The sequence below is a fragment of the Schistocerca serialis genome, chromosome 4 (assembly GCF_023864345.2).
Source record: "Schistocerca serialis cubense isolate TAMUIC-IGC-003099 chromosome 4, iqSchSeri2.2, whole genome shotgun sequence".
In the NCBI taxonomy this organism is placed as follows: Eukaryota; Metazoa; Arthropoda; class Insecta; order Orthoptera; family Acrididae; genus Schistocerca; species Schistocerca serialis.
Genome location: NC_064641.1, coordinates 245,287,699 through 245,312,222, shown reverse-complemented (window position 1 = coordinate 245,312,222; position 24,524 = coordinate 245,287,699). Strand labels below are relative to the sequence as shown.

General features: G+C 38.1%; 1 protein-coding gene across 9 annotated transcripts in view; it reads right to left on the bottom strand.

Moving 5' to 3' along the window:
- Positions 1–24,524, bottom strand: part of LOC126473643 (transmembrane GTPase Marf) — a 180,187-nt gene that overhangs the window by 62,682 nt on the left and 92,981 nt on the right. For all 9 annotated transcript variants that reach the window (XM_050100836.1, XM_050100834.1, XM_050100837.1 and 6 more), the window contains 3 exons: positions 20,667–20,793; positions 19,938–20,100; positions 18,282–18,512 (listed from right to left, as the gene is read on the bottom strand). In XM_050100836.1, coding sequence (XP_049956793.1) covers positions 18,282–18,512; positions 19,938–20,100; positions 20,667–20,793 — 521 coding nt within the window. The remainder of the gene's footprint in view (positions 1–18,281; positions 18,513–19,937; positions 20,101–20,666; positions 20,794–24,524) is intronic.

Genomic DNA, 24,524 nt, shown 5'->3' with positions numbered 1-24,524 from the left:
TCATGTTAGTAACACATAACTCTGACCACCTCTGTGAGAGTATCTTCCTTGAAAGCCAGAATAAAGATGCCGGTAAAACAAGGAATGTGACTTCTAAGGCCCTTTTAAGATCTTACCAGACATCGCATGTGATTTCTAAATGCAAGAAACCATGCATGATTGCAGAAATTCTGGTTTTACCAGCAGCAATTGATATAGTATCAGCAATGTTTGGTGACTCATTAGCTTAACAGTTGAAAAGTATTCCTCTCTGAAAGTGCTTAGAAGAATTTTAGGCACTTCTGACAATTTACTCAAGAAGTTAATCGATAAATTATGTAAGAACTATTTTGCACTTAAAGTGAACAAAGTGACTAATATTCATATTCATAAAGATGCTCATTTGACTGCTTATGGTCATTTCACTGATGAGTTTCACATCACAGAGGAATTTCTTTCCTGTTAGCAGATAGTGAAGACAGCTACAGCCAAAGTCTTTCTAAAATGATGAACATTATTTTTAATCAAAATGAGGTATCAGTGAATAGGTGCATTGGATTATGCACGGTTTATTCCAAACAAAAGTTAAAGCTGTAGCTTCTGATGCAGTATGGACTCACTGCATGATACACTGGGAAGCTCTGGCCACTAAAGATCTTAGACCACCCCTTCATGAAGTGCTGCAAATGGTTACACAAACAATAAATGCTATTAAGGAAATATCTATAAATTCAAGATGATTTAAAGTGTTATATTAGGAAACAGGTGCTGAACATGCTCAACTGCTCTATTTTAACAATGCTCGATGGTTTTCATGGTGTAAAGTAATAAAAAGAATGTTTGAACTGAGGAATGACAAACTTTGTTTCTTAAAGTGAAAAGTCACTCTATGGCAGACTATTTCAGCAACAGAGATTTTCTATTGAAAATGGCTGACATCACTGACATTTCTGAGAAAAATGTAATTCAAGCAACTGTATTATCTTTGAGCAAAAAATGAAGGTGTTCATAACAAAATTAGAGCTGTGGCAAAACCAAATGGAAAGTGGTACGCCAGATATATTCCCTGCTCTGCTGTCACTGTTAGACGAAACAGATAATGCTATACTTCCAATGGAGATAAAATCCTGCCTCTTCATCACCTTTCAAAATTTCACAAAATATTTTACTGACACTTTTGATAAATTTAAATGGATTAAAAGTCTACTCAAAAATACTCCTGGACCTTCATGTCTAAATATAAGAGGGAAAGAATGACTTATTGATCTTTCTTTGATACATCACTGAAGAATGAATTTAATGAAGTGTCTTTGTTGGAGATTTAGCTAGGAATTCCCAATGCTCAGCCAAAATACAACGAAGAACATAATCCCTTTTGCAACATATCTGTGTGAGACTGGATTTTCAGTTCCACTGGAATTTCAGAAGATGACTGCATAGAAAATACAAGATATATAGAAAATAGACACACATCAGTGGATGAAACATCTCTCCAAGTTTTTAACTTATGTAACAGGTGCTCAAGATGGGCATTATAGAAAGTGCAACAAATGTAATTACTTACATGCTCATTGAGACTGCTGACATGAATTGCCCAAATTAATTTAACATGACAATATGAAGCAGATGATTTGTCTACGTATTCTGACATGACTTTCAGCCAGTGCAACTAAGTCAAGGCATCTATTACAAATCTAAACTTGGAGAGATGTCTATCCACTGATGCTGTTGTGGTTGTCAGTCCAAATAATGGTTAACTGCAGCTCTTCACACTAATGACCTTTTGAAAGTCTCTTCACCTCTGAATAACCATTGTAACCTACGCCCAATTGAACCTCCTTACTGTTCTCATGTCTTCAGCTCCCTCTACGATTTTTACCCCCCCCCCCCCCCCCCGCACACTTCCTTCCATTACCAAAATGTCCATTTCTTCAAGTCTCAGGGTGTGTCCTCTCAACCAGTCCCTACCTACAATGACGTTCTTTCCACCCCAGTTCGATTCAGTACCTCCTTATTAGTTATTCGATCTGCACATCTAATCTTTGGCATTCTTTTATAGCACCACATTTCAAAAGTTTCTAATTCTCTTCTCATTTGAACTGTACTTTGTCCATGTTTTACTTCTGTACAAGGATACACACTAGACAAACAGCTTAATAAAAGAATTCTTAACACCTACATTTATAATAGATGTTGACAATTTCCTCTTTTTCCAGGAATGCTTTTTAGGTTATTGTTAGTTTGATGAGGGCCGAAGTAGAGAGGATGTAACATGCAGTTACTCTGCTGCACAAATAGCAAAATGCATCTACTATTTTTGTGTCCTGTTTCCTAATCTAATTCCTTCCATTACAGCAATAAGATCTGTGTCGGATTATTATAAGCCTAATGTTACATATCTATTACAGTTTATGACCAAACTACTTGAAATATTTTTATACATGTGCCACTAATGCATTTTCAGACAAAGTCACCAAATTTCATAAACTTATCTTGGTATTTAAGTAATGTGAAACAAAATTTATAAACATATTGGATGATATAGAGCTGAACAGAACCACAGGGTTACTTTCCCAGCTTTCTGTTGTTTCTTCAGCTTTAATCTTTCGTTCATAATGAATAAATTATTGCCACAGTCCAATCTACTCTCTGTAATATCTTAAAGATCAAAATCTGGTTATAAACTTTCTCTCTCATGACTATATAATCAATCAAATTGTACAGTGTCCCAGGTCTTTCCCACGTTTGCAACCTTCCTTCATGATTTTTAAGCCATGTGTTAATGAAGATTAAATTATGCTCTCTGTAAAATTGTACCAGGAGGCTTCCTCTTTCATTCCTTTCACCCAGTCCATATTCTACTATTTTCTTTCACTTCCTTTTCATACTATCAAATTCCAGTCATCCATCACAATTCAATATTCATCTACTTTAACTTATTAAGTGGGTAGTTCGTGTTCACGTGCCTCTTCCTCAGTGGAGATTATGTGCCACCACACTCTGCCACGGTGGGGCTGTGTACTTTTCTCACATATAAAAGTTTCCTTCATGTTTTCATTTAAACTGATATTGGATGTGAATGAATCAAATAAACTGCAGAAGTTAAGAAAAATTTATTTTCATGATATTACAGGTAGTTTTCAGTGGGAAACATTTTAAAGCAAGGTGCTGAACAAAAGGAAACTTCACATTCTGCACTGCAGTATGAAGTCTCTCTGCGAAGGCCTTTTCTTGTGCACACCCCACACCACCTTGTCTGTCTTTTCTTCATTGTGAGCAGCAGAAGGTCTGGAAAATACCTGGCTGTAAGATATGTTTCTCCTGGTGTTTGAGATGGGCATCTTACTGATGTCCCTTGTTGTGGTGTAGATATGGCCAACTGTTCACCAAGACTAATCATGAAGCTCATTCTATTTTGAATTCCACCATGCTTCTCGTTGAGAACTTATGCATAGAAGCATGCAGCGTCCAACAACTGGTAGAGAAGCTTCTGATACTATTTTTTCAGCCTGCTCCTGGCTATCTGGTAGCTTTGCAACTGAGAATCACACCTATTCATCCCTCTCATATTCTTGTCGTTATCAACGACAACTTAAGGTTGAAAATACCACTTCAGTTGTAAATTTCTTTTATTATCACGAGCTGTTTCGGGCTCTCATAAGCCCATCCTCAGGTGTCGTAACTGTGCTGTGGCCCCCAAGCGCTGCAGTGGACGTGTACTAGGTGCGCACTCATAGGTAGCACACTAAGCCTACCTATGAGTGCGCACCTAGTACACGTCCACTGCGGCACTCAGGGGCCACAGCACAGTTGTGACACCTAAGGATGGGCTTATGAGAGTCCGAAACCGCTCGTGATAATAAAAGAAATTTACAACTGAAGCGGTATTTTCAACCTCTAGTATAATGCTCAGTTGTGGATCTTCATCAAACAGGATTGTTTGCAATGGCAACTTGTGACTTTTGAACGATTCCATCCTTTGAGTTTTCATTCAAAAATGTATAATCATCCACAGAAACACAAAAAACAACTCATCACATCATACTGTTTTAGAGGCACACCTGTACTACAACTATCACTGAACAAATACTGGTCACAAACTAAACTAGTGCACACAAATGCAGTAGGCACCATCTGCTTCAGTATTTTCTCATTGTCAGATGTTTCTAAACTGAAGTCACTCACTAGCCTCAACACCCATATTCTGAAAACTTTCAGCACTGTCACTGAAATTATTGTCACTTTCTATGAACAGCTGCTCTATCCTCAAATCTGATAAATGACTTCTTTCGCCGTTGCAATAGATCACTCACTAACGTGGCAGTAAAAACAGATGAAAAAGGCGTACTTCTGTGGCTGTTTCACTGGATGCATGCTGTCAACATGAACTCGAATGGCAAATGTTATAACTAGCCCAGAATATGCTGTGTTGCCTGAAGAGAGATGCTCTTAACTGAGAGAGCAAAGAAAAAAGTTAAAGTCGGGCCAGATGTTTCTGTGTGTTTCAAAGGGGGGGTCAGTCCACGACCAAGTGGCAAATGTTAAGTGTTAAGAGTGTAGGTTTCTAGAATGCAGGGACACCACTGCAACTGCACCACTATAGATGTTATCTTTACCATGGCTCCACTGTTTTACTCACTTCTCAGCAAAACTTAAGGACAAGATACAAAAAGTAACATAACATATTAACAACTTGGTGGAAATTAATGAAACTGTGGGAGCAAGTTGCCAGAGATATTCCAGTCATGCACAAAAAGCTTGACACCTATAAAGCCAAATGAGACTGGCTCTCCAACATGAGGCAGCTGAAGGTGAGCAGTGTGAGTCAGTGAGCAATTATGTTGTTGTTCGTTACAACATGACCTATGAACATTTGGATGACTTCACACAAAGGACCTGAAGAAGGATGAAATGTTACAAGTGCAACCCACGAGTTTGGTACTGCTCACAGCATTAGTTCATGTGCATGGAAATCATTCTGAACCATAGGCACTGCTGACTGAAGAGAGGATGTGGTAGATCGAACTAAATTACAGCAGCAGCTGACCACTACATTGTGCAACAGGCAAGAAGGGACCCACGTCAAGGAAAGGGTGGAACTGCAACCATATTTAAGAGAACTCCAAGGAACACAATCTCTTGCTCCACAGTGGCACATACACTATTAAGAACAATTTCCTGCCTTTTGTAATGTCTGGGTCAGCGTTATGAATTGTGGTAACTTCAGTTTAATTATTGTTGTTGAATAAAAGTGTCATTTCTGTTTGTTTCATTGTGTATTTCTTTCAATTAACTTCTGCACTATACTGTAGTGGTTTTTTTTTTTTTTAATTTTTTTTTTATGTATGGTCCAAGTTTCAATGAGCTATGTCACTTTACAGGGACACATCATGTGAATGTCACTTTCATCCTTTCCGAATGTTTATCAGTGTTTTGATTGGGTGTGTGGGAGGCAGGGGAGGTGGAAGGGGAACAGTCCTTTGAGCTAATGTGTTTCGATGAGAGTTCTTACACCACCACTAAATGTAAATGTCGTGCGACTAGGGCCTTCCATCGGGTAGACCGTTCGCCGAGTGCAAGTCCGAAATAGCACCATTGGGTCATTCCACACCAAGTGGTCTAAAACTGAAAAAAGTTCCCACCATCATGGTCTCCAATTTTCGTCAAATTTTAACTGTAGCTTTAGTCAAGTGTTGAAGTAAGTTTCCCAAGATTTCAGGCCTCTAGCTGCAATAGCTGCTGATCTAGACCCCCTTGTCTGAAGTGTACTTAGTCCGTGTGCATGCAACATAAAAAAAATGTCATATTTGGAGTCTAATAAAATCGAAACTAATTCATAAGAATGGTTAGTAAGATGCGACCCTGTACAGTTTTTTTTGCTGATTCCAACGAAATTATGTATAACATTTCTCATGCAAACCCCGGTCAAATAACTCGACTCAAAGTATACTTCAAAATTTGTCGTGACACAACGCGACAAATTTTGACCAATATTAAGACTGCAATGATTTCCTTGCAGTTGAAGATATGGACTTGAACTTTTGGCCAAGCTTCATGCTTGTGCTAGACATAATGCAGCCGGATTTGCAATGATCCAGGCCATATGGTCGCCCTGCAGTATCTCTTCAAATTAGGCAGTGTCAGCACAAACGGTAAAATTTACCAAAGTTTCAAGCCAATTACTAAAAAATAGTTGGCCTGAATCTGCTTGTGAATAGTATCACCTAAAAGAGAAACTCTTGCTCTACAAGACTGACATTTGTTTTTTTTGCAACGCGACCATTAAGTACTCATTAACTCACATCAAAGTTGTTATATTTTGTATGCGCGATGCACTAATTTTTCTTCATTTCTAGGAATTTGAATCTTAATAGTCGCTTAGAATTACTGATATAATTGGATATTTCATTCGTGTTTTATTCAGTGATTGGCCAGTGAGAGATGTCAGAAGTTAATGAAGAAGAAGAATCGTTGGCCCCCTGTTCAATTGGAAAAGATGCTGCTGCATCGAAGTGCCATGTTATCTTCTATGCTAAGAAGACTGGATTCAAAGCGTTTAGTGATTTCACAGAATGTGACCAGAAATTGCTTGTTTCGCGTTCAGAAGCCAAACTTGACGAAAATTCCATCATTTGCTTCCACCATGAAGCCCTCTTCCTACATGAATATCAAGCGATGCAAAAGAAATGTTGCAATCCATTCAAGAAGAGGAATCACAATGTAAAAGCTGGACTTAGACTGCTTGATAATGAAACAGCTGCCAAACTTTGCCTGTTAAAGAAAAAAGAAGTGATTGATATAAAACCTGGTCAGAAGCTTTGCCCTCGCTGCATGTCGGCACTGAACCAAAAGCTAGAAGATTCATCATCACTATCAACCCAATCTGAACAAGATTTCACAACGGATGAAACTGAACCAGCCATCAACAAAAGTTTATCATTTATTGGTGCTTCACCATTGAAAAGAAGACAACTAAGTAAAAGAGATAAGCAAAGCTATGCAAAAAGAAAGATCTTGGATGCACAAAGTTTAATTGGGAATCAAATTGCTGCTGCTGTAGGAATCAATTACGATGAACAGCCAAGTTCAAGTAAAAGTCGCCCATGCAATAATTGTGCAGATCTTGATAATCTTATAGAAGAGTTGAAAGAAAAATGTAAAGTGTCAAATCGTAGGACAAAAGTTCAAATATTGACCTTGGTTCCAAGAAGCTGGACAATTAAAGATACGACAACAGCATTTAATGTATCAGAAAGAATGGTAAAGCAAGCGAGAAAACTGAAGAATGAGCAAGGTGTTCTAGCTTTTCCAGCAAATCGGCAAGGAAGGAAGCTTTCAGATGAAGTTGTCCAGAAAGTACATGACTTTTTTCAAGATGACGAATTCAGCAGACTTTGTCCAGGGAAGAAAGACTGTGTGCCTGTGAGAATTTCAGGAACAAAGGTGTACAAGCAAAAGCGGTTGTTGCTTTGCAATTTGAAGGAAATGTACGTGTCTTATCAGAAGCAAAATGGACCAGAAATTGGCTTCTCAAAGTTTTGCGAGCTTAGACCAAAATGGTGTGTTACAGTTGGCTCTGCTGGAATGCACTCAGTTTGTGTCTGTACAATACACCAAAATGTCAAGCTTATGCTCACTGGTGCATCAATCAATGAAGACTACAAGGAAATTCTTAGCAAAGCTGTTTGCAGCTTGGAAAACAAGGATTGTATGCTTCATCGTTGTGAAAACTGCCCTGGTCCAGAAGGTGTAGAAGCAGTTATTGCAACATATTTTGAAGATAATGACCCTGAAGAACTGATTGAGTACAAACAATGGATTCATACCGACAGGGATACTTTAGAAACAAAGCAGCTTTCAACAGAAGAGTATGTTGAAGATATTGCAGCAAAAATTTGGAACCTGTCTTGTCATCACTACATTGCCAAGCATCAAAGCCAGCACCTGAAAGCTCTCAAAACTGATTTGAAAGAAGGCGAATTCATAATACTAATGGATTTTGCTGAAAACTATTCATTTATTGTTCAAGATGCAGTGCAAGGCTTTCACTGGGAAAACAGTCAAGCAACAGTTCATCCATTTGTAGTCTACTACTGTGAAAACGAAGAGGTGCAATGTGTGAATCTTTGTGTTATTAGTGACTGCCTTCGACACGATACGATTACTGTCCATGTTTACATTGGAAAAGTAATCAATTACCTGAAGATGCAATTTTCCAAAATAAGCCACATCCACTACTTCAGTGATGGTTCAGCTGCACAATATAAGAATTTCAAGAATTTTCTCAACTTATGCTATCACAAAGAAGATTTTGAAATAACAGCAGAATGGAATTTCTTTGGAACAAGCCATGGAAAGTCGCCTTGTGATGGCATTGGAGGCACAACAAAACGGTTGGCAGCAAGAGCAAGTTTGCAACGTCCATATGAAAACCAGATTCTAACACCCAAAGATCTTTTCAACTTCTGCAATGATAATATCAATGGAATCAAATTCTTTTTCATCAGCAAAGAGGAAGTTGAAGAAGAAAAAGCTTCTCAAGAAGAAAGATTCCTGCAAGGGCACACTCTAGCTGGCACAAGAGAAAACCACCATTTTTTGCCCATTGATATGACGACAATTAAGGTCAGTAGAGTTTCTAATGATGCGACATCTTTTTGGCCAAAATTAGTGCTGCTGAAGTAGTAGTTCAAGTCATGGATCTTCAGCCTGGGCAGTATGTTGCTTGCATTTATGAAAAGAAATGGTGGATTGGAAACATCGTTGAAATCTCAGTCGAACAGAAAGATGCTTTCATAAGCTTTATGCATCCTCATGGTCCTGCAAGTTCATTTTATTGGCCCTTAAGACGTGATACTTGCTGAATTCCAGAACAACTTATCATTGGTGTTATTCCAGCTCCATCAGTGACATCATCTGGTCGGCAATACAGTTTTCCTGAAAGCATTCTCTTGCAAATCAACGATGCTTCCAGAATGATGAAGTAACTGAGGAAGACAGGCTTGGGAACCTGCATAAAGAAACCCACAATCAGGCTTGGGATCCTGTGGTAAAGACACCCTGTAATCAGGCTTGGGAACCTGCAGTAAAGATACCTACCCGTGGCTGTTACTGCATGGCTATCGGGCGTGGCCCCTATGGCGATGGGGATGCTGGTTTTATTGTGATAACCAGTAATGGCTCAGCCATCATGGACCAACGCAGGGCACTGCGCACACAAAATATAAGATACTTTGACCTGAGTAAATAAGCACTTAATGGAAGCGTTGCAAAAGAAAAATATATCCATCTTGTAGAGCAAGAGTTTCTCTTTCAGATGATACTATTCACAATTAAATCCAGGCTGACTATTTTGTAGTAATGGGCTTTGAACTTTGGTAAATAAAGCCATTTGCGCTGACACTGCCAAATTTGAAGAGATTTTGCAAGGCGACTATAAAGCCTGGGTAGTTGGAAATCCAGCTGTATTATGTCCAGCACAAAGATAAGACTTGGTAAAAAGTTCAAGTCCATATCTTTATCTGCAAGGAAATTATTGCAGTCTGAATATTGGTCAAAATTTGTCGCATTAAGTCACGACAGAATTAGGGGTACACTTTGAGTCGACTTGTTTGACCGGATTTTGCATCAGTAATCTTATAATTAATTTCGTTTGAATCAGCACAAAAAACTGTACAGGGTCTCATCTTACTAACCATTCTTATGAATTGGTTTCAATTTTATGAGACCCCAAAAATGGCATTTTGTCTGATGTCGCGCGCATGCGAACTTACTACCCTTCAGACAAGGGGGTGTAGATCAGCAAGTATTGCAGCTAGAGGCTTGAAATCTTGAGAAACTTAATTTAGCACTTGACTAGTGCTACAGATAAAATTCGAAGAAAATTGGAGACATGATGGTGGGAAGGTTTAGACCACTTGGCATGGAATGACCCCATTGTCTTTGTGGCGTTCATTTTAGCTCCACTGTTTTATTTATGAGAGAGTTTGTATACTTTCAGTTTCCTTAAGAGGTTCATTTGATGCCATGTTATTGTCATGTTTTGTGGCATTTTTTTCCCCCAAAGATAAATTTCTGTTGATTTCTGTTTGGGCAAATTCACACTTCTCATTTTCCATGGATTTCCATAATCATTTTAATTTTCTTTACACTTTAGATTGTTTCATATCAAAAAATTTATTAGTAATGTTTATGATAGCATGAGTAATTTTATAGTATGACTGCTCTGTTCTGCATTGATTTTTGCCACTCTGAGATAATATTTATGAATGATGAAAAAGTTTATTTTTCAAATGACATATCAGTTTTTGCTTTCTTTCATAAATTGGTTAGTGAGGATATATTATTCAGATATGATTATGTAAATTAGAAATGTATGCCACATTTCCATCTTCGAAGTTTAAAGAGATGCATACCTGGCCTCTGAAAACACCAACTAGCTAGCTATTGTTCCTACATGTTACAGCACTTCAACAGTTTGGCTCCAAGATTTTCATTTTACTGATTAGGAATATTAACATCTGTCACTGAAAAAGGGTGGTTGTGTAAAATTTGTTTTCCCGGTCACTTCTATGAGCTGTTCTGTGGCTACTGCTTACTATAGTTTCTGTTTCTGGGGTGAGGAGGCTTTCTTCAGCTTAGTATTGATAGGCCAATATTTCCCCAATCCTCTTAAACAGATAGTGGTTTGGACATTTCCTCAGAAAAACTAGTATTTACAGCATCAAATCCAAAGAAACCTGAGGAAGTCCAAGCACCTTACAGGAACACTGTCAATGGGAGCAGGAAATGACAAATGAATATGCCTGCAGTCTGTTCCTGATTCTGACTGGCACACAGACCTGTATGTTAAATTATTTTGTAGAGTGATATGAAGCTCACAAAACTGACGATTTGCCCAGCAGCCTTCACATGGGCCCTCTGAGGCAGAGTTCATACTTAAATCCTACGCAGCATTCGAAAGTGCATCCCTGTGCATGTGCAAATTGGATTCTCCTTAGATACTTGCGTGTTTTTATCAGAAACTGTTGCAGATAGTTTGGTAAAAATAAGAGTCAGATCAGGATGTGTAGCCATTACTTAGCTACAGGTGGTGCTGTACAAAAGTGATGGGTTTGGCCAAGTTCATTCGATACCAATAATTTTAATCTGTTTCAGTGCAAATTTGAGCATGGTTTCTTTTTCTTTTTTTTTATTACTTTTTCTTCAATGACTTAACTGTATTCCCGATTTGTTGTTGTGAAGATTACTGGCAAGAGTTGCTGTTAACCAGTTGGAGGCAGTATAGTGAACTAACATAAGTGAACGTGTTCCAGTCCAGTGGTCAGAGCTTCGAATCTTTCCTGATAGCTGTTAGACAGCTGCAGGGCTTGTAATTATTGACTTTGAGTTGTGGAAAGCTTAACCCTGTTTCACAGATCAAAGTGAGGGTTGGGAGCTTTATTTGAATTGATTTTACAAGTGGGGGAGTGCAGACAATTCATCCAGGTCCACCAGTCAACTTTACTGATTTAATCTGAGAGCAGTACATCACATAATTTGTCTTATGCACCACACGCTAAGGAAGCTCAAGGCACAGCCAAAGGAAAGATTTCACCAGGCCATGTCTCAATGTAGTACATGGCACATCTTTAACTTTCTAGTAGTCTGTAATTAAAAGGGTCGAGTAATTCATCAGTACTTAATGTCATATGGTGTGAAAGCATAAACAGTCATTTGCAATAATTTCAAAACGACTGGTTCTTCTACAAGACCACACAAGGGAGAAATTGAAAGAAGCCTTCCAAACATGCCGGGACACTGGGTGCTTACTGTCTAGAGTAAGAAACCATGTAAAGCCACAGTGAAAGGGCACTGAGGGTGCTAGATATTATATGCCATGGATGGCTCTAAAGATGAAATAATATAGGAGAAGTATCATACAATAAGAAAGCACATTAAGCTTACAAACGATTATGATGATGACCAATGATTTTTCCGCAATCAGTAACTGGAAAAAGTTTGGATATGTGTGTTGTATGGTACTTTATACCAATACGACAATGGTAAATTTAGATCTGTCAGAATTAATTATAATTAAGAGAATCTTCCAGAGGACTCTTCAAAATAATGGGCGAGAGATCATCTTATAGTTGGACGAGAAAGGTCTTAGTGAAGCAGTTTCTCACAGTGTCTTCGCAGACGCCGGTATTATGGACATTAGGCCTTAATGTAAAGCATGTTTCCAAAACACACACACAAGACATCATCTGAGGCTGTAAAGTTATTAACAGTTAATTTTTAAACGGAAACATGTTTAAATAGCCAAACATATGTTACTGAGATTGTACAGTGGAAGAGATGGAGCTGTTTAGTTTATTTAGCAATAAGATCACAGTTGTTCTCCTTCTATGTTAAATTTGGGAGTAAAACTGCTCTTAAGCTGGTTGTTGATGCTTCTTTCAGGGCACTCTACCCCACATGTGCAAGGGATTTGGTATTCTCACGCTGTGGGAAGTAGTGGCCTTAGGCGCTCCACAGTATTAAAGTATTCATATACATTTCTTGTTGGTTTACACACAGTGTCAACACTGTACCTCCTAACACTTTGACAAAGTGGTCTGTGACCATCTGCAAAAAAGGGAGGAACATATTACCTTTCGGTTGCTGCTTTTTCACCAGAAGCTCCAGGTCTTTTCAGAGTCTAATGCCCTGCTTGTCGATCACAGTAGCCATTTTTGCTTAAGTAATTCTGAAATAACTGAGCTTTTCCTCCCACTACTGCAGATGATAGACTCTTTCAGCCAAGCCCACCACAGTATATTCCTCCACGCCTCTGTTTTGAGATGCCAATTGAAAATTTTGTGAAGGTATGAGCCTTCTGTAAACTTTGTGCCCAGAAATCCCACCAGTTTTTCTAATTCCATGTACATCCAAAAATGAAATTTGACTTCCTTTCTCTTTTTTTCTGTTGTGAACTTCGTACAAGGACCATTCAAAAAATTTCAAAACATTTGTCATTTTGCATCAATGGTTCATTGGTGCAGAATGCTGTTGGCATCCCTGCACACACCTGCGTTTAATGTGTAACTGCTGGAAGTTTCATTGTTATAACTCAGTTATTGTTCAGTGCTGTAGTGAGTAGAACGTTGTGTCACACAGTTTGCGAATTTCGAGATGGCAGAGTTAGTGGAGCAAGATGTCTGCATCAAATTTTGCATGAAACTCAAGAAAACTTTTACAGACACACACCAAATGATGCACGAAGCCTACGGTGCTGAGTGCTTAAGCCATACTCAGTGTTACAAATGGTTCACACAGTTTAAAAATGGATGGACGGAAGCTGAAGATGACCCTCATTCAGGACGCCCTTCGGCATCTACCGACGACGCTCATGTGGGGGAGCACCAACAAAATAGTGCATGCCAATCAAAGACTGACTGACAGAGAGTGCACAAGAATGTAACATTTCAGTTGGCTCATGTCATGAAATCTTGGCATACCACAGCTCGTAAGTCAAGATCATAAAGTCCTTTGACTATTGCACAAAAGGTGAAATCACTGTGGTTCCTCATACTTCGTAGTCTCTAGACCTGGCCCCTGTGGACTTTTTTTTCCCCCAATGTTGGAAACCCCATTGAGAGGATGAAGATTTTCAGTGGTAGACAAGATAAAAGAAAATTCACCGATGGCACTTGGCACGGTTCAGCAACAGGTGTACCAAGACTACTTCTGAAAGTGGAAATGGTATTGTGGAGGAGAGTATTTTGAAGCAGTCCATGTACAGTAAGTGAAAGGTATGTTGTTGTGGTCTTCAGTCCAGAGACTGGTTTGATGCAGCTATGTACAACCTCTGGTTCTGTCAGTTTATCCAGGTCCCATCTCCTTAAATTCCCACCTTTTTGCAATTCCTTTAGTTTTAATATATAGTTCATAGCCAATAGATTGTGGTCAGAGTCCACATCTGCCCCTGGAAATGTCTTACAATTTAAAACCTGGCTCCTAAATCTCTGTCTTACCATTATATAATCTATCTGATACCTTCTAGTATCTCCAGGATTCTTTCATGTATACAGCCTTCTTTCACGATTCTTGAACCAAGTGTTAGCTGTGATTAAGTTATGCTCTGTGCAAAATTCTACCATGCGGCTTCCTTTTTCATTCCTTACCCCCATTCCATATTCACCTACTACGTTTCCTTCTCTTCCTTTTCCTACTATCGAATTCCAGTCACCCATGAGCATTAAATTTTCATCTCCCTTCACTATCTGAAGAATTTCTTTTACGTCATCATACATTTCATCAATCTCTTCGTCACCTGCGGAGCTAGTCGGCATATAAACTTGTACTACTGTGGTAGGCGTGGGCTTCGTATCTATCTTGGCCACAATAATGCGTTCACTACGCTGTTTGTATTAGCTTAGCCGTATTCTTATTTTTTTTATTCATTATTAAAGCTACTCCTGCATTACCCCTATTTTGTAAAAGGTAAGTGCAAAAAAAATTTGGGGACGAAGTTCTGGAATTTTCTGAACAGACCTTGCATTAGAATTAATAACATCCAGGAAATGTTGGGGTTCATTTTCTCTGCGTGGTCATATAACAAAAGTGTCATCAACACACCAAAACAAATTGTATTTTGTTCTTGGCCATTGAAAGGACTGCTTCTTCAGTTTTTTTCCAAATGGAAATTCACTGAAACTGTACTAAATGAGTTCCCCCATAACCGCACCACCAGTTTGCACATAGCATATGTTGTCCCACTAAAAGTAAGTTAATGTGAGTTGGTACTTAAAGAGATTTGCAAAATCATTTGCATAAATACATTACAACTGTGGCATCATCTCATGCAGAGGAACTATTATAAATAGTGATACAATATCAAGAGCAGCCATAGTACATCTTGGACTCAACCCGAGGGATTTTAATTTTTCAAGTGAGGACGATCTTTAATATGAGAGTGTGCTTTTCTACAAATGGCTATAGGATAGTGACTGAATGTTTGGCAATCTCATAGGTCAAGAAATCTGTAGCACTAACCTAAGTCTTAACAGGATGTCTCATCTGTCAGTTTTTGTTTAACAGCACAGTCTTGATGGCAGGACTTCTGCTTTTATAACATATTTCTCATCAGTGGGAGAAAGCATCATGGGCTGAATATTAACAATTTGAGTAGTGATGAACCATGGGCTACTTTTTATGGTACTGACAAATATACGCACCAACTGTCAAATACTTAATTTTTTTATCACAACCTGTTTAGGGACTATATTATCCCATTATCAAGTGCTATAAAACAAGGAAACAAAGTCAATAACTCACAATACTACATGTACTTACACCCACATAAAAAATATGATAAAACATACCTTCAAACCTCTATACCATTAAGCACTGTCAAAAATAAAAACCCCAGCATCAAACACATATTGTCAAACATAAAACTCTTCTGGAACATGTTGGTGTGTTATAGTCTCAAAGGGCAGTTGTAAACTAAAGGCAGCTGCTTTCACCTACCAGAAATAGTAGTACCTTGCAAGGCATATGTCGCAGTGTCCAATGATGCCACTGTCCTTCACAAAATTGATGTACATTTTATGCCAAGTCCTAGTAAATTCTAAAAACCAATACTAAACCTATGTTTCAACATATGCATCCATTCAGAACAGAAAATCCGGTCTATTTTGAAAAAGTTGGTGGCAGCTTACCACAGAGGACATTGCTACAGTGGCACCAGAAATTGCCCTTGGAAACTTCTGTCTTTTCATTCAACACACTGATACATTCCTTTCTTAAAGTGCAAAAAATCTCCATTTTTCTCGAAATAACCACCCTTTATCTTCAAAGTGCAATAGGGCAATACCCCCACGCCGTATGTGATATTACCCAACAAATGATGCTCACTCTTGAGATGCTTTGCCATGAAGAATGAGCCATTCTCTTTATTATTATGCTCTTTACATCTTACTTTAATGTTTCTTCCTGTTTCCCCCAGATGGTTTATTTCACAGTTTCCCCCAGATGGTTTATTTCACAATCCTAATATTTTATTTTTCATAAACTCCCACTTTCCCCATCCAGTTCTGCCCTTGTCAATCTTATGCTTCAACCTTTGCTCCAGTTTGTTGTCCATCCTGAGTACAAGTTTCACCCCTTTGCTGTCAAATAACCTTGCCAAAATTGGGGAATTATCTCATACTAATAATGTTGCACATCTGACAACTGGCGTATTATCTTTCTCAGTACTGTTTTGTGAGACAGTTGTACAATGACATCATGACTGATAATGTTATTTGTTGATTGACAACTACTTGGGGCATCATAATTCTTCTATATAAAGGTTCCACAGTGATTTTGTTGAATCTGCAAGGTGAAATGTCATTCTCAACTATCAGATAATCATATACAAAGTCTATTCCCATGTTTTATATCAGAAATTCACCATTAAGTACAGGGGCGATTCTGAAAGTTGGTCGGGGGAGGGGGGGAGGTTATGGAGGGGAGAATGGAATATTGCTTAACAAAGGGAGAGTTGGGGTCCTCCACTGATAAATTGGTAAAATTTGGTGTTACTTAAAAAGTAGTTTTTGGTAACTGCTTTGGAGCTCAGGGTAAAGAAAAAGAAAACTTATTTTAAGATGGAAGATTTTATAAATTACATAAACCATGAAGGGGTCAATTTACAACAAATAAGTTTTCATTAATTTTCTGGACACAGAAAATGACATGAATATAAAAAAAATTCCTTAGCAAAATTCACTGGATATTTCCGTCTTCTGCCCAATTTATCATGCTCATTCATCTCCGTTTCCTTTTATGAATATGTCAATGGTATTTTTAATGTCCAAATCTCTTTCTTTATGGATACTTGCAAGAGCATATTTAGCTTTCTTGATTATTGTAAGTGGTACATTAATATACATCCAATGTATATTAATCAATAACAAGACATCCATTTTGAGTTAAATGATGTTTATTGGTTTAGATAGTAAGCTATTTGCCGCACTTATTCTTTTGTTAAATGCGTTTGAAATACAGTGCAACCTATATTGCTACATAATTATAAAAGAAAAGATTGAATCTGTTGAAGTAATATATTCACTGATTTCTGAAGTCATTTTATCCAGTGTAATATGATACTCCATTGGATAGGGGGGGGGGGGAGGGGGGGTTAGGCTCCATAGCCCTCCCCCTTGCCACCGCCCCCGCTTAAGTACAAGGTCTTTGAAACATATCTGAATCCTCCTTTATGTCCATGCTCTGGAGCTTCCTCATATACAGCGTACAAGGCAAATTATGCTACTTGCTCCTCTATAGATTTAGAGTACAAAGTACCAAAAAATTTCAACTGAGCACACTTAGAATTTTTACTTTGCATAGCCTGGGCATTGCGTCAATTAAACCACCCACAGCTCAGCACTATGAAAGAAAGAATACCAAATAACCTTTTTTCTGCCTGTACAGAAGATTATAAGAATTCCAAGAATGAGACTAGGATGGCCTGTTCATACGGCATAATGCAACTCTTCCTCAAAACACGATAAACAGTTAATACATAAAAATGTGCAACTTTCAAATTCACAAATAGTTGACATAAACGACTGTCCTGTGTTTCCACTGAGGTAGCAATGTGGCACTATGAAAGGCATCCAGCTATTAAAATTAATGCTGGAATTGTGATAAGCTCAGGCTCTTCAGTGGTTGACAATAAACTGAGACAGAGGGATGGAATGGGAGGGGAGGGGAGGGGCGGGGAAGGGGTGGGAGGGGAATGGGTGGGAGGGGAAGGGGAAGGGAGGGAGGAGGAATGAGCTTAGGACCTGAATTCAGATCTCTGTCCTTTGCTGGCAATGTTCTTCCAGTTCAGCTACCTACACATAACTGATAAAATGAAAAAATCATACCTGTTGCTACACCTTTACACACATAAATAGGGACTTTTCTTAAATGCATGATCAGCAACTAATATAAAAAAAAAGAAAATACAGAGTATGGTATGGCAACAGGAAGGTTTTTTTCCCAGAGCAAAATTTTGTCATTCAGTAAACAGGTTTCCTTTCGCACTAAAAAGTAATGTAATACCAATGTTTAAACAGTCTTTTCATTGGTCCTCTTCAGTTTCAGTTCTCTCAGTTTCATAATAATATAGCCAAATATCCATACAGATATTACTCAGTTTCATGTATAGTAACATTTATTGTATCAACAATAATACAGGGCCAAAACTGAAACAAAGTTAGATGGTATAGCTGAGCAGACAACATTTTTATAGCCCATTCCTACACATACTTATGTTACTGAAAGAAATATATTGGCATACACACCGTAACCATAAGAGTAGATTCTGCGTTGGCAACAAGAACAAAGACATCTGCATCAAGGCAGTGACGGTCAATCCACTCATCAAGATTTGGTGACACATCAATACCTGGCGAGTCCACAAATACTACATCATCTCTCAGCAGAAGGCATTTATCTTTTGGCCAGAATATTCTGACAAGTGTACTTTCACCCAAACGTTCTTTGCAGAGAGCATGTGCCAACTGTCCAACAGACTGAAAACAAAATCAGGAGAATAAATTTCACAATAAGCAATAAGACTTAGAGCCTATGCTGACAGCTGCTCCATTTCATTCCCATTTCTAAACAGAATGCTATGTCAACCTCCTTACTCTCCTACTGCAAAGACTCAGTGCAATGTACTTTTTTTTTGGCTATCAATAAAAGAATGCTACATTTATGAGAACTGTATACATGAGGCAACTTACACATACACAATGAACACCATAAGAAAAAGTGTAATTTTGATTCTAGTGCTCTAGGAGGAAATACAGAAAGCAACTATCGTGATTATTAAGGGTGTGCTTTTGGGCATTCAGCTGAGTTGATGATTCCTATTTCCTGCACAATATTTCAACGACAGACCCAGTCGTTTGTCTTCTTCAGGAGCTGTGAGTTGTGCTGTACACACTCAAAGCCTAGTTGGAATCCAGGCAGAGTGTACACATTAAAACACATCTCAGCACCTGAAAATGATGACTTGGTTTGCAATCAAAATATCACGGTCAAAAACTTGGAAGGACTCTTGAAAGCACACCATTAATGAATTGAACCAAAAAATCTGAGAGAACTAGCCTGCTGCTGACAGACTACCTGTTCCATTAGCAAAAAATGCATGTATTACATTAGTTTTTGGATGGTTGTGAACTATTTATATTTATTTTATTTTTAGCTATATGTTTGCAATCTGAATTCTTTACTGTTTTCTCATAGGCCTGCACAATATCGAGGCTATTTTCTCTGATTTGATCTCTTCCATGATGGTAGTGCTGTAACTTGAAATTAAATTGAATGTTATTTTCCAAATCATAAATAAATAATTTACCCTTTCATTTATGAAAATGATGGTGATAGTTTCATACAAAAAGGTGTGTGTGTGTGTGTGTGTGGGCGCGCGCGCGCGCGAGAGAGAGAGAGAGAGAGAGAGAGAGAGAGAGAGAGAGAGAGAGAGAGAGAGAGAGAGAGATTCCTGCCCAATAAAGTTCAATCTGTGTAAGTCCATTTTCAATCATTCCATCAAATAAATTAATATTAAAAAGTAGCAAGTATTAATGACATTTCTCTCAGGATTTCATTCAAAGTAATTATTCACTTCAATCTACACATCATTTGGCTGTCCAAAATAGTTTTACTCAATATTAATTTCTGAATACCTGTAATGGGTGTGCACCGCATTCTCCCATCATTACTTGATTCTGAGCCGATCAACACCAACTGCCTATCACCATAGATGAATAAGGACATAACTCTTTGACAACACCTCCCACACTACCACCATATTTAGCCTCTATCAATATTTTTAAGTCCTTTTTACATTTAACAAAAAATTCCTAAACTGAAAGATTTCAAATTAATAACTGTTTTTCTCAAGAACAACCCATCAGGAACTGCATTCCTCTAAGTGTTACAAATGTTCATACCTTTACATTCTGCTTCTCTTTTGAGTCTTCAGTCACAAGGTACGCTTCTCCATTTTCTGATCCTTCAACTTGTAGAAAACAGTTAGTTGTATGACCAATGCCACTAGGTAGGATCTTGTCTCTTAACATGGCATTTATCACCGTGCTCTTCCCATTACTTGTCCTGAAAGACTTCATCATTAGTGTGTTCTTATAAAATAGTTCAACAAAATATAAAACAGGAAGAAAAGGATTATGCAATCCTTGTTCAAAGCGTGCACAAACAGTATTATAGTGGTAACAGAACACATACTTGACTACAGTTTTAGTGTCAGCATTCAGTGTCACAAATTGCATTTTTTTTAATGATTTAATGAGACAATATATATGCCTTTGAAAGTATAGATTTCCCAAACAGATCTGCTGAAGAAAAGCTTATCAGGAATCCTGTAACAGTGCCTTGCTCAAAGCACCTGACAATATCCAAAATGTCAAAAGGGCTGTGCCATTTAAATACTTATCAATTGAAATACCCATAAATTGTGTATTCATATTTATGATGATAAAGAAAACTTTGAAATATGATGAGCTTTATTACTTGCCTGTTTCCACTATACTTCCATTTGATTTTTATATATAGATGACAAATATGAAAACAAAACTTGATCAACTAATATCATTATCATGGGAAATAAAAGTATTCACTGGGAAAACAATAAAATTAATTATAATGTCTCTGTCACCACCAACCTTCCAAAAAAGGCCACTTTCATGTGATCCCTTGTGAGGACATCTCTAATGCCTTTAACTTTTTGAATGTAACTTTCCACCTGCACCCTTTCTTCTGGCTGGATAATATTTTGTTCCTTTTCCAGACCTGCAACATAATGAAGGAATTGCAATTCTCTACTTCATCTGTTTGCCATGGAACGTTTGTGTGTGTGTGTGTGTGTGTGTGTGTGTGTGTGTGTGTGTGTGAGTGAGAGAGAGAGAGAGAGAGAGAGAGAGAGAGAGAACGAACTAATGACTGGCACATGAAATAACTGAACAGTGTATCAGTTTGCAACCAATTGTTAAGGGGTAGCATCTTTGACAGGTAATCAAAATGTACTGGTACCAGGTTCAAACCTCATCATTGTGTAAATTCTGAATAAAAATCATCAGCATCGGTGGGCAAAGACTTCTGGAATAGAAAGTCACCCTTGTTCTGCCAACAGTCTTGTCAGAGGGCAGAGGAGAGGACAGATGTTCAGGGCATTCTCTTGCCCTTGGGGCAGGAATCTGCAATGATCAACAGCATGAGGATGCAGAAGACAATGAAAACCACTACATTACAGATGCATATTGCGTATCCACAGTGTACATGGACTGTAACTGAAAAAGTGTCATGATGATCTACCCACTGGCAAAAGATTCCAGATTAATCCCCAACTGTATCCACGGGAAGGGACTGCCCAGAGAGAGATGACCATGAGAAAAAGATTGGACAACCAATAGAAGGATAACGCTCTACAAGTCAGGGTGTGGAATGTCAAAAGTTTGAACTGGTAAGAAAGCCAGAAAAATTGAAAAAGGAAATGCTAAGGCTCGCTCTAGATGTAATGGGGGTCAGTGAAGCGAAATGGAAAGACAAGGATTTCTGGTCAGGCGAGTGTAGGGAAATACCAACATTAGCAGAAAAAGGTATTAACGGGAGTAGGATTCGTTGCTGAAGAGGGCAGTAGAGCAGAGAATGAGTTACTGTGAATAGTTCAGTGAAAGGGTTGTTGTTATCGGAATTGACAGCAAATCAGCACCGACGACTATTGTTCAGATTTACATGCCAATGTCACAAGCATAAGACAAAGAGATGGGAAAAGTATATTAGGATATTGAATGGATAATTCAGTCTGTAAAGGGATATGAAAATTTATAGTCATGGAGGATTGAAATGCCACTGTAGGGGAGGGAGTAGAATAAAAAGTCATGGGAAAATATGGGCTCGATAGTAGAAACAAGAGAGAAGAAATACTAATCGATTTCTGCAATAAATATCAGTTAGTAACAGCAAATATTCTCTTCGAGAAACACACGATGACAAGATATATTTGGAAAAGGCCCGGAGATAAGGGATGATTCCAGTTATATTATATTGTGGTCAGGCAGAGATTCCGAATTCAGATACTGGATTGTAAGACATAGCCAGGAGCTGTTATAGACTCAGATCACAATGTAGTAGTGACGAAGAGTAGGCTGAAGTTTAAGAGACCAGCCAGGAAGAATCAAAGTGCAAAGAAGTTGGACACACCAATACTGAAGAAAGAATAAATACACTTGAAGTTCTCTGAGGCTGTAGATACTGCAATAATGAACAGCTCAGTCAGCAGTTCAGTTGGAGACTAATGGACATCTCTAAAAAGAACAATCAAAGAAGTTGGGGAAAAAAAGAAAGAAACACAGGTACAAGGGAGGTAACTGTGAAGGAACCATGGATGACAGAAGAAAAACTCCCACTGATTGATGAAAGAAGGAAGCACAAAAGTGTTCAGGGAAAGACAGGAATATTGAAATACAAGTAATTTAGAAACAAAATAAAGAGGAAGAGCAGGGAAGCTAAGGTGAAATGGCTGCATGAAAAATGTGAAGAAATAGAAAAAGAAATGATTGTCAGAGGGACTAACTCAGCATGCAGAAAAGGCAGAACAACATTTGGTGAAACTAAATGCAAGGGTGGTAACACTAAGAGTGCAATGAGAATTTCACTGTTATGCAGAGGAGAGAGCAGAAAGGTGGAAAAGTCATGACAGAAGAAGAAACAGGAGTCAACAAGGAAGAGAAAGGGGATCCAGTATTCGAATTTAAAAGAGCTTTGGAAAACATAAGATCAAATAAGGCAGACGGGATAGGTAACATTCCATTGGAATCTCTAAAATCATTGGGAGAAGTTGCAATAAAACAATGATGTAGAATGTATGAGACTGGTGATATACCATCAGATTTTCAGACAAAGATTACAAAGCCAACAAGTGTGAGAATTATTGCACAATCAGTTTAACAGTTCATGCAACCAAGTTGCTGACAAGAATAATACACAGAAAAATGGAAAAGAAAATTGAGGATCTGTTAGATGAGGATAAGTTTGGCTTTAGGAATGGTAAAACCACCAGTCAGTCAGTTCTGACACTGTGGTTTGCAATGGTAGCAAGACTGAAGAAAGACTGGAAAAAGCATTAGATAATGTACTATGGTGCACGAAGTTCAAAATTTTGAAAAAAATAGTGGTAAGCTATAGGAAAAGATGGGTAGTATACAATATGTACAAGAACCAAGAGGAAACAATACGAGTGGGAGATCAAAAATGAAGTGCTTGGATTAAATAGGGTGTAAAGCAAGGGTGTAGTGTTTCGTTCCTATTGTTCAGTCTATACATCAAAGAAGCAATGACAGAAATAAAAGAGAGGTTGAAGAGTGGGATTAAAATTCAAGGGGAAAGGATACCAATGATAAGATTCACTGATGACATTGCTATCTTCAGTGAAAGTAAAGTACAATTACATGATGTACTGAATGGAATCAACAGTCTAATGAGTACAGAATACGGATTAAGAGTAAACCAAAGAAAGACGAAAGTAATGAGAAGTAGCAGGTATGAGAAAAGCCACAAACTTAACATCAGTACTCGGTGTCAAGGAGTAGAAAAAGTTAAGTAATTCTGTTACCTAGTCAACAAAATAACCTATGACAAGAAGAGCAAGGACATAAAAAACAGGCTAACACTGGCAAAAAGGGCATTCCTGGCTAAGAGAAATCTACTAGTATCAAACATAGGCCTTGATTTGAGGAAGAAATTTCACAGAATGTATGTTTGGAGCACAGCATTGTACACTAGTGAAACACAGACTAACCGAAAACCGGAACAGAGGAGAATCTAAGCGTCTGAGACATGGCAAGACGGACAAATACTGAAAATTAGGTAGACTGATAAGGTAAGGTATGAGGAGGTTCTCCACAGAATTTGCAAGGAAAGGGATACATGGCAAACACTGAAAAGAAAAAGGGACAAAATGATACGACACCTGTTAAAACATCCAAGAATAAATTCCAGTGTACTAGAAGGAGCTAAACAGAGCAAAACTGATGAGAAAGACATATATTGGAATACACCCAGTAAATAGTTGAGGACATAGGTTGAAACTGTTATTCTGAGATGAAAAGGTTGGAGCAGGAGAGGAATTCACGGCAGGCCACGCCAAACATGTCAGATGACCAATGACTTAAAAAAAAAAACACAGCATCTTAACCAATTTTAAAATATAAAATGAGTCTATTTACAAGTTACATATGTGTTACTTGTTTGTGTGTACAACTACATGCTGGTCATTTACATCACTGGATTCTTTTTTTCTTTTACCTATAACCAGAAATTGACATTTCTGTTCAGAAATTCTTCTAAAGAGAAGGAGATGTACAGGAGACATAAATTTCAGTCTGTTTTTAAGTTTTTAATTGTGTGACAGTACCTTTTAATTCACATAGAATATGTTCATGAATACATACTGTGCTCCAGAATGAGATTTTCACTCTGCAGCAGAGTGTGCGCTGATATGAAACTTCCTGGCAGATTAAAAC